General features: G+C 55.8%; 1 protein-coding gene across 1 annotated transcript; it reads left to right on the top strand.

Annotated features, from left to right (window-relative positions):
* Positions 1-3,463: 3,463 nt before the first annotated feature.
* Positions 3,464-9,371, top strand: MSX2 (msh homeobox 2). The gene is made up of 2 exons (XM_090065124.1): positions 3,464-3,951; positions 6,729-9,371. The coding sequence occupies exons 1-2, from the start codon at positions 3,609-3,611 to the stop codon at positions 7,151-7,153; spliced, it is 768 nt and encodes a 255-aa protein (XP_089921250.1). The 5' UTR covers positions 3,464-3,608; the 3' UTR covers positions 7,154-9,371.
* Positions 9,372-9,718: the final 347 nt, after the last annotated feature.

Genomic DNA, 9,718 nt, shown 5'->3' with positions numbered 1-9,718 from the left:
CGGGAGCCAGGCGCACACTTCCCAGCTGGCCTGGTTCACCAAGGAGCTCCACAGGAGAGGGCTCAGCGTGCGTCTCCAGGGTGGGTGCTCCCCCCAGCCCCCGGGGCTGTTGCCCACCCCTGCGTGACTTTGCCCCGCAGGAAGGATGGTCTCTCTGTCCGCTCCAGCCGCTCTGGGAAGGTGTCCTGTAGGGAGGCATCCAGCTCCAGCCCCACGAGCCGGGCTTGACTGGGAAGCCCGATTTCTCCCTTCTGGGGCCAGGAACCTGGCCTTTTACATGGCGATCAGGAGAAGCGAGGCGTGTTTCCAGGCAGGAGAAATGAAAGACCTTGGGCCAAGACTGCAGGTCATGGCTGTTGAATCCCTCCCACAGTCAATACAGCAAACTGGGACCGGTTGGATGAGGATGGATTTGGAGTGGCTCCGGCTCCCGTGGCTGGGTGCAGATAGTGGATTCCCACAAGCTCCCCCACACCCAGCTCAGAGGTTTCTTCCTCCACTCTTGGGCTTGGGGAGTGTGTTTCCCCTAACCTCGTATTCTTTCTCCTTCTGGTTTTAAAGCGTTCAGGCACCTGGGCAGAAACACCCCCACGGTGAGTTAGATGATCCACACCGCAACGCAAGGGGAAAAGCAGTCAAAGCGAATAGTGCACGAATCAAATTGACCATCCAAACCGATGGGCGCAAGCTCACACACACACACACACGCACGAGGGACAGACACCTTGGCAGGACACCAGGGTGCGCCCAGGACGGCTTTGCTAATCCTAGAAGGGCTACGTGTATACGGAATCCTATCCACAGACGGTCCTGCCAGAACCGCAGCAACCCAAGCCAGCGACTGTATGAAACACCCGTGAGAGGAGGTCGTCCTCCACGGAGCAGATGGAAAGGCACATTCGCCGCCCCAGCGCGATCCCAGCAAAGCCCTGTGCCGTGCTGGGCCCCAGGGAGCAAGCAGCACTTAAAGGAATGCAAAGCTAGACTTTCTGCCCATCCGAAGCAATGCACCCGGTGTACTCGGGTCTGGAAAGTGTCACCATGACCTACCCCCCCGCCAGCTCTCATTCTTCTAGGTACAGTTACAGCGGGCATTGACTCGGTGAATACTGTCTAATTATCTGTAGCAGTTCAGCTGATCCACAATGGCCTGCGCCCGCGTGACATTGTTCTTGTATACACACGCATTGTTTCGCTCCTTTCATCAATTCTCATTTACTTGTCACGAGGCAGGGAACATGGAGGGGAAGGGAGAGGAAATGCAAACCGACTGCGGCAAGAACAGCCCGCAAGAGCAGAAAGAGGTGGCCACAGTAGGGAACTTCAGGCGCTCCCCAGCTCCGCTCTCTCTCCGCTTGCACCGCTGAACTCAGCTGGAGGAGAAAAAGGCCCCTTGGCTAGATCTGTGCACTGAAGTAGCAAGGAAGCAGGGCCAGCAATAAAGCCAGCTCACAATCTGCGAACCTTTCTACAAGCTGAACGCTCTCCAGTTCTCTTTTTTGCACGAGCGGTGCCCGCGTAGTCCTCCCCCTCCCCGCCACCCTCTCGTGCAATGTACAGCTTGGCACTTCCCGGGTGCCACTGTTGAAAGCAGGCATCAGAGGAGTCCGTGTAACTTTGAATGGCAATGGCTGCCTGCGTAAGTGCACAAGGAATGCATGGGGGTGCGGTGTGTGCCTGCACTGGGTAATTGCTGGAGTATCTCTGTTTGTATAGATGCAGTGGATAACGGCTGGAGTAGTGAATACAAGGCGGATCTGGAGCCCAGGTTGCTGCTAACCCAAGGCCCTGTGCTGTTAGTTGGAGAGCGCACTCGCTGGGCCAAAGCAGGGCTGAGGGAATAGCGGACAGACCACCCCAGACCAGGCCACGCCAGACAGGAGGGGAAGAGGGCACAGGCTGCCAGAGTTTGTCCCAGGAAGTGCTAAAGGATCCGATTCCAGCTGCAGCTCAAAGGCACCTGGGTATGACACAGGTACAGGACACTAAGCGGTTTGGACTGGGTTATTAACCCGAATGTTACAGCCCTCCAGCTGAGTTATTCTGGGTAGTGTCGCGGAGCAGCAAGCGCAGGGAAAATGAACCGTTTCACCCTGGACAGAGACACACGTTAGGGGGCCAGGACAACAAAGGGTGCTTAAACCCCATAGTCCCCCTCATCTGGGGATCTGCCTCGACAGGGCCGGTTTTAAAACGTTTGTGGGGACAACTAGAGACTGGGGAAAAGTATCCCCCAGGTAGCATCACCCCCAACATTTCACACCTGCTTCGCTTCAGAGCTGCGCTGGGGCGGCTGCCCAGCCCGAGGTTCCCGACCAGTTTCAGACACCAGTTGCCAGCGCGTCCTTAAATAATGATCTTTAGGAGATTAAGCCAGTTAAGAAGAGGGGGGAGCTGATTTGCTTTTATCCTCGCGGTAATTAAGAAAGGCTTTGAAATCCTCCGCGGGTTTCATGCTGCTAGTATGGAGTGGAGAAGCGAGACAGTATTTCAAGCTCCTTCCGCGGAGAAGTTTGCCAATTAAGGACTTCATCTCCCGAGTTGATTAAAAACGCATTTATTCCTCAGGATTAAGTCTGCCTGCCATATAGGGGGGCTGGGGAGGAAAATATAAATCAAGGCGATTTGGAGCTAGATTTGTGCCTTCGCCCCCCCCAGGAAAGATAGCGACACACTGCGGGGGGCAAGCCTCATGGGGTCGAGAGAAATTGGACGGGGAAAACGACCCGTAGGTTGTAGCCGGCGGCAGGGAAGGGGCGAGATCCGCTCCAAGGGCGAGCTGCGCCTGGCTGTATCACCCGGCCGGCCAAACCCTGCTCCTCGCCTTTCCCCGCCGCGCCTGCAACGCCGCTCGGACCCCGAGGTCCCCGTGTCCTTGTCCCAGCTCCGGCATGCTTTGGGGATGCTGGGGACACGAAGCACAAACATGTCCGGATCGCCCTGGATGGGACCGGATCGGGATCGGGACTGAACCGAGTCTCCTTCCCCTCCAGCCATCCGGTGGGATCAGGCCCCAGCGGTGCGGGCAGCTCGGCTGCGGGGCAGGGGGCCCGCACGGATCGCGGCGCCCCGGGGAAGGCAGGGGCGCGCGGGGCAGTGGCGAGGCTTTGTCACGGCTTGGGTTGAGGGACACGGCGCAGGGCTGGAAAAAAAAGGGGCTTAAACTGGGGGGAGACAGACGGGGGGGCGGGGTGGAGTTGCCTCTCGGTGGGATCAGCCTTCATTACACCGCCACTTTCTTGCTGGGCCACGATTCCGACCTGGAGGGCTCCTCCATCGCGCGGCCCGGGACATTAACTCCTCATTTCTTTAGAAGTGTGTGGGGGGGGGGGGGGGGGGGGGGGGGGGGGGGACACTACCCAAAGCCACCCCGAGCCAATCGCATGAGTCACACCTTGACGTCAGCCCCGGCGGCTGCTCCCATTGGCTCGCTGGGCTTGACTCAACTTCCCAAAGGAGGAAACCCCCGTCTGCACCCAAAACGGGGGGGGGGCGAAAGTTGCTCAGTCGCGGGAGCTGGTGGGTCCCGGAGCGGCGAGCGGCAGCGGCGGGGCCCGGATCGGAGCTCGGGGCAGGGCAGGGCACGGCGGGGCGCGGGGAGAGCAGCGATGTCTTCTCCTCCCAAGGCGAAGGAGGTTTTCTCCTCGGACGAGGAGGGCCCGGCGGCCGGCGCCGAGGATCACGCCAAAGTCAAAGTCTCCAGCCTGCCTTTCAGCGTGGAAGCGCTCATGTCCGACAAGAAGCCCCCCCGAGAGGTGCCCCCGGGCCCCGGCGACGGGGCCGCGGCGGTGGGCACCTCCAGGACCCTGCTGCTGCCCGGGCACGGCTCCAGGGAGGCTCCCAGCCCCGGGGGGCTTACAAAAACCTTTGAGACCTCCTCGGTCAAATCGGAGACCTCGGAGGACAGCCCGTCCTGGATCCAGGAGCCCGGGAGATACTCCCCCTCGCCAAGTAAGTGCTGCCCCGAGCGCCGGCCGCGCTCCCGGGACGCCCCCCGCCTGGGTGCCACGGCGCCGATCCGGCTTGTCGGATGGAGAAGCGCTGCGGAGGGCGAGGGCTGTACGGCTGGGAAAGGGAGGGGAGAAGAGAGCGGGGCACCGACTCTGCCCGGCGCGGGCGGCGGGGGAGGCCGCAGCCCCGATGCCCCCGCACGGAGCCGGCCCCGCCGGCGCCTGGACCCGGGGAGGCAGCTGCAGTCGCCCCGGGCTCCTGCGATGCGCTCCCGGCCGCCGGGATCTGCCCTTGGCCCGCACCCTCGGGCTCGCAGCAGGCGTCCCGGCGTCCGAGGCCGCGGCGCGGGGCGGGAGGAGCAGGAGTGAGAGGTGTGGAGGCGTGAGAGCAGCCCCCAGGCTTGCACGCACCTGCAGCCGGGGCCTTTCGCCCCGCCGGCTGCGCCCAGGAGCTGCTCGCTGGTGGATGCGGCCCGCGCCGGCAGCCGCTCCTTCCTGGCCTGTTGGTCTCCCGGGCCGTGCCGCTGCTCGCTCGCCCCTGAGCCGGATTAGTCGCGTCTCCTGAGGAGGCCGTGTGGGAAACAGAAGCGATAGAAAGTCTCCCGTCCCCGTGTGGCAGCATCCCTGCCTGGAGCTTAACCACCTCCCTTCTCCAGCACGGCCTGGGGCAGAGCTCGACGTGGACAAGGCCTCGCTCGTCTTCCGCCGCCCCTGCCCCTGCCTTCCCTGTGCAGGGTCACGGATTCACCCAGCTCCCCCTGTGCTTCCCCCTCCAGCCCTTCACCCGGCCGTCGTTCAGGCTGAACGACCGGCCTTAACCAGCCTTGAAGTGTGTGCTGGGATCTCGGGGTTCACCGGTGGCGGTGGGAAGTGTATTAAAGAAATATGGAAAACAGGAGCTTGTTACGCGCGCGTGTGTGTCCCTTTCTCGCTCCCCAGGGCATCCTTGTCAAATCAAGCACCTTTTGACTCTTGATAGGGGAGAGAAAAATAAGGCCTGTGTAGTAAAAGGCTTTGGCTAGTTCTGCAGCCTGGGCCATCTCGGCAGGTAGACGGAGGTCTCTGAAAAGCTACTGGGCGGGGTGGGGGGTGAGTGGTTGGAGGAGCCAGAAAACTTCACGGTGGGGTCCTGTGATCGGGACGCTGCTGTGATTCCCGGTGATCGGGTCCAAGGGTGCAGTGAAAAGCGCAGGGGAAGCGCTCGCTTCTCTGCCGGCTGCGGCCGGTTAGGCTGGAAGACCCCCACGCCCTGCGCCCGGCGAGGCTCTTGCAAGGCGGTCGCAGCGGCGGGCGAGACATGGGTTCAAGCCGGCAAGTGTCAGCGGAAACCTCTGCTTGGTCTTCAAGTGAGTCCTCCGCCTGCTTTGCCAGCACCAAAAATCTTCCCCCCGCCGGGCCAGTTCTTGATGCCGTTTGCGGACCCCGGACATCTCCGCTTTGGCTGCGGCGGAAACCCGAGCGGACAGACGTGCTCTCGTTCTGCGGCGGTTTTGTGCGAGTCGCCCTTTAAGACAAACCCTTCGTCTCCTCTTCCTCTCCTTTGCAAGGAGGGAAGTAGGAGGGAAGGAAGGAGGCCTTTCGGCAGTCCTGGCTGGGGAGAGCTCTGCCCGGGCGCGGTTGTCCCGCACTAGAGCGGCCCGTGTCAGCACGGGGCTGCATCTGACCGGCCGTTTTCCCACTCGCCCTCTGTGTGCAGTAGAAAGAACAGGATTTAAGATCTAGATCAAATCATTCCCTTCTCCTCCTCCTCTTCCTTGTTCTGAAATACTGCCGTTTGGTTGGTTGGTTGGTTTTTAATCTCATTGCATTCCCTGCATTTAAAAACCCGCCTGGTTCACTCGCAAATTCAGACGATTCCTCCGCAATTCTCTGCAAAAGCAAGGGGCAATCGAGAGGACGGGCAGATGTGACATTTCTTAAAAGCAGGGCCGGGTTGCATGGAGGGCAGGCTGAGTGGCACTTTCAATATTCAACTTCAGACCTGCCTGTTTTTCCCTCTGAAACGAACTGCAAAGCAAACCGAGTCCCCCAAGTGTTAAAGCTGCGCCCATTCCAGTCTTACTTCCAAGGCAATCCGTATCAGGTCAATATTAAAAGCTAAATCTTCGGGGGAGGGGGCTTCATCCGATGGGACTGGAGAAGAAGGCAATCGGGAACATCCACTTCTGTTTTTCACATTCGTGAATGTCAAACAAGAGAAATGTTGAAAGCCAGCTTGCTGCCTGGCTGAAAGGAAAAGGAAGGCAAAAGAAAGTAATTCAAGGGCAACACTGACCACAGTTTCCCTAAGAACAGAAACTAGTGTCAAATAAAAGGAGGATCGCCCCTCATTTTCCAGTCCCGGAGAGAAGCTCCCTCCAGGACAAGTGGGGTTTGCTGGGTGGGACCCAGTGCAGGATACACCTGGGATCCTATTGCTTGCATGAGCCAGGTCTGTCCCATTGACCACAGCCAGCTGGGGCATCCTGGCACTGGGCTCTGAAGCCCTGCACCATGTACCCCAGCCTCAGGTGTCCCCACTGAGGATCCTACAGCACTGGATCACTGACAGGTTCTGCCTTGTGTGAAATCCTGGCTGCCCTTTCAACCCAGGAGTTGACCTCCTGCCTTGGCTGGAAGCTGCTGCCAGTGTCTTCTTAGGTTCATTTGTCCCTAGACTCTTGTGATGGGGTTTCCTGGCAGGAGTGGTGGACCCCAAACCCAGTTCACCCCACCTCTTCTTTAAGTATCCTCTTCCTCCCCTGCTTTTTCAGTAACTGGCCTTTTCTTTCCTTCCAGGACACCTGAGTCCCACAGCCTGCACCCTAAGGAAGCACAAGACTAACAGGAAGCCCAGGACCCCCTTCACCACCTCCCAGCTGCTGGCTTTGGAGCGCAAATTCCGGCAGAAGCAGTACCTGTCCATTGCGGAGAGAGCAGAGTTTTCCAGCTCGCTCAACCTCACAGAGACCCAGGTCAAAATCTGGTTCCAGAACCGGAGGGCCAAGGCCAAGAGACTGCAGGAAGCTGAGTTAGAGAAGCTCAAAATGGCTGCCAAGCCCATGTTGCCATCTGGGTTCAGCCTACCCTTCCCCATCAATTCTCCCATCCAGGCTGCTTCCCTGTACGGAACATCTTATCCCTTTCATAGACCTGTGCTCCCCATCTCACCTGTAGGACTCTATGCTACTCCTGTCGGATATAGCATGTACCACTTATCCTAAGAAGATGGGAAAGCAAAAGCAGAGACTTTCTGGTGGATTTTGTCCCATCTGAGAATGCGGTACCATAGCAGTACTGGCCATTCTGTCTGCATGTGCCATACCAAGTGTCTAGGAGTTTGCCTAGGCATAAAAGCAAAGCAACCTGTTTGTGCTCCAGGTCGGAGGGGCAGGGGGGAGGAACCTGCTAGCTCTCCTCTGAGTGTGATCTGAGCACTCGGACTGATCCCAAAAGGAACATGTAAAAACATATACCAATAATTAAATAAGGGGGGGAGGGGGGGTTAATACTACACGCTAAAAATGGGTAAACCAGCAGTCTTCTAGTGGAGGCCTGGTTTCCCCCGGCGAAGCCCAAGATCTGTTTTTAAAAGTTCATTCTCTAAATGGGATCTTAATATTGGAAGGGAACGTTAAATAAGGTGTAAGAGTTTGGGGGGGCTTGTAAACAAAATAAATGATAGCTATATTCATAATGTAAATAGAGAAGAGGCCAAAGGCACCAAAGTTCCTGCTTTTTTGAGCAGGAAACCCACCCAAAGATAGTCCAGAGAAGGGTAATAGGCGGAATGCAGAATCGGCCCCTTATATGAGTAAAGTAACCCCCTCCTCCCCCTTGGCTCATGTATATTTTTGATCTGTATAAATCTCTTAAATATTAAGGCCCCGTGGAGGGGAAGGAAGAATTCAGAGATTTTGGGGATCCTCTATCCTGCTTTGCTGCCCCGTATTTTCACCTGCATCTGTATTCTGGGATCTCTCTTGTTATTTAAAGGAGGGAAACAGAGATGCAGAGGAAATAGTTGGGTTATATATTTTTTAAAGTAGAGAGCCGGCAAAGACTATCAGAGCATACCCTTGTTTATTTGCAATAATTTGATTTTTAAAGATTACCTGGCAAAGAGAATGTCAATGAGAGAAATCATGCTTAATTCACAGAGAGACCCAGGTACCCCCTCAAAAAAAAAAAAAAAAAAGAAAGAACAAAAAGAAAAACCCAAAAAACAAAAAACCAACTCAAGACATGGGCAGTAGGGATGCTATTCATCTCCCCTGGTTTTATGGTGAAAGTGGGATTGTCTAAGCCCGGATTTCTTCTTTTAATTATTTTATTGTTTTATTGCTATTGCTAAATTTTGTGGCAAGGTTTTGATAGAGGATACAGACCGCAGAAGGTAGGATGTCTCCTGCATGTACATTTTTTAGAATATTGTGGGGAAGAAGTGAGCCACAAAGTTTTGACTTACTCCAAGTTTTTGACCTGTGTTGTCAACCCCTGACCAGTCCCCCTCACCCAGCCCCACTTTCCGTGATATTAAAGTCCCTTTGAAAGGGATGCCTTGTACAAGTTTATATATTTTATTGAAGATTTATTCTTTCCTTATCTCTTATTTTGAATTAAATTTAAAAAAAAAACCACAAAACTTGCTCAAGTGCGTGTGGGTTTGTCAGAGTTTACAGTTCTGTTTGAGCAGTCCTGGGTCATGATCAAAGAGGATATTCAGCGTTTTCTGTGTAGTTTTGCCTGTATTATTTATTATTATTATTTTTTTGCCCTCTCTAAATCTTAATAGGAATAAAAGCCAAATCCGTGGCAGGCTGAGCCAAAAATTCAAGGTCAAAAGCCAAGGCTTTTATGAGCTTTGGTTGTTTTTTAACAACTCTTCTCAGGCGCCTCTGTTCTTTGCACTATTGTGTGTCATACTGACATTTTTGCTTGCCTCTTGGGCGCAATCCCTTGCACCCTGGCATCTCCATTTGATTTGGACTTCAGTCCCCTCCCCGGGAGTTTACCTTCAGTGAGACAACAGCCAGCAAATGTTCATGCTATAGTTCACGGGAGTTGTGCTTAGACAGGTCGAGACTTCGCCGTCTAGACACAGAGGACAAGTCAGGATAAGCTGTATTATGGCCGAGTGGGAATGTAATGCATTTCCCTCCCCCTAGTCACCCCTGCCTTGGGCTCCCATCCGTGGTCCCTCTCCTGGACTGGAACAGGTGCGGCCCGACGCTGCAGGGCCCTTTCTGCCGAATCAGGGCGCGGTGCAGTCAGTCTTTGCCCTGCTGATTTCCTAGAGACATGCGTGCTCCCCCCAACCCTTGCTTCACGGTGGTGCTTTTGCATTTTCCCCTGTTTTTCCTCTTGGATAAGAAAACCACCCTGTTCCAGAGAAGCCAGCCAAGGGTCTCGGATCCCGATCAGTACATTTTTCTTTCCTAATAAAACGGGTGAGGAGCATGAGCGGCGTTACCGTTTTCGTGGTCACCTGTGCATGGAGAGCCTCTTGGGGGGTCATTTAGGGGTGGGATTTTTTTGTTCGTTTGCTTGCTGGCTTGGTGTTTTTTCAGCTGGGATTTTCTTTCGCCCTTGAGCCATGTCTGCCCGTGCCTTTGCACGCGGCAGGGAGAATAAGGGTAAAAAAGGACTGGGTGGGGGCACCCTTTAACACTCCTGGGCTTTCTGGACCTAACACTGGCCGGTCTGGAGGGAGCTGAGGCTCGACAGCTTTCAGGATGGGGCCCCGAGCTTGCCAGCGGCGGAGTCTTGGTCTCTTAGGGTGCCCGACT

This window comes from Crocodylus siamensis, chromosome 10 (genome assembly GCF_052110815.1).
Source record: "Crocodylus siamensis isolate JL-2025a chromosome 10, ASM5211081v1, whole genome shotgun sequence".
Taxonomy (NCBI): Eukaryota; Metazoa; Chordata; order Crocodylia; family Crocodylidae; genus Crocodylus; species Crocodylus siamensis.
This window is presented reverse-complemented; position numbering and strand designations above follow the sequence as displayed.

Excerpts from the sequence above, each read along its gene's own strand:
- MSX2 (XM_090065124.1), top strand. The coding sequence starts at position 3,609 with ATGTCTTCTCCTCCCAAGGCGAAGGAGGTTTTCTCCTCGGACGAGGAG. Across the intron at positions 3,952-6,728 it reads GAGATACTCCCCCTCGCCAA|GACACCTGAGTCCCACAGCC; the intron begins GTAAGTGCTGCC and ends CTTTCCTTCCAG.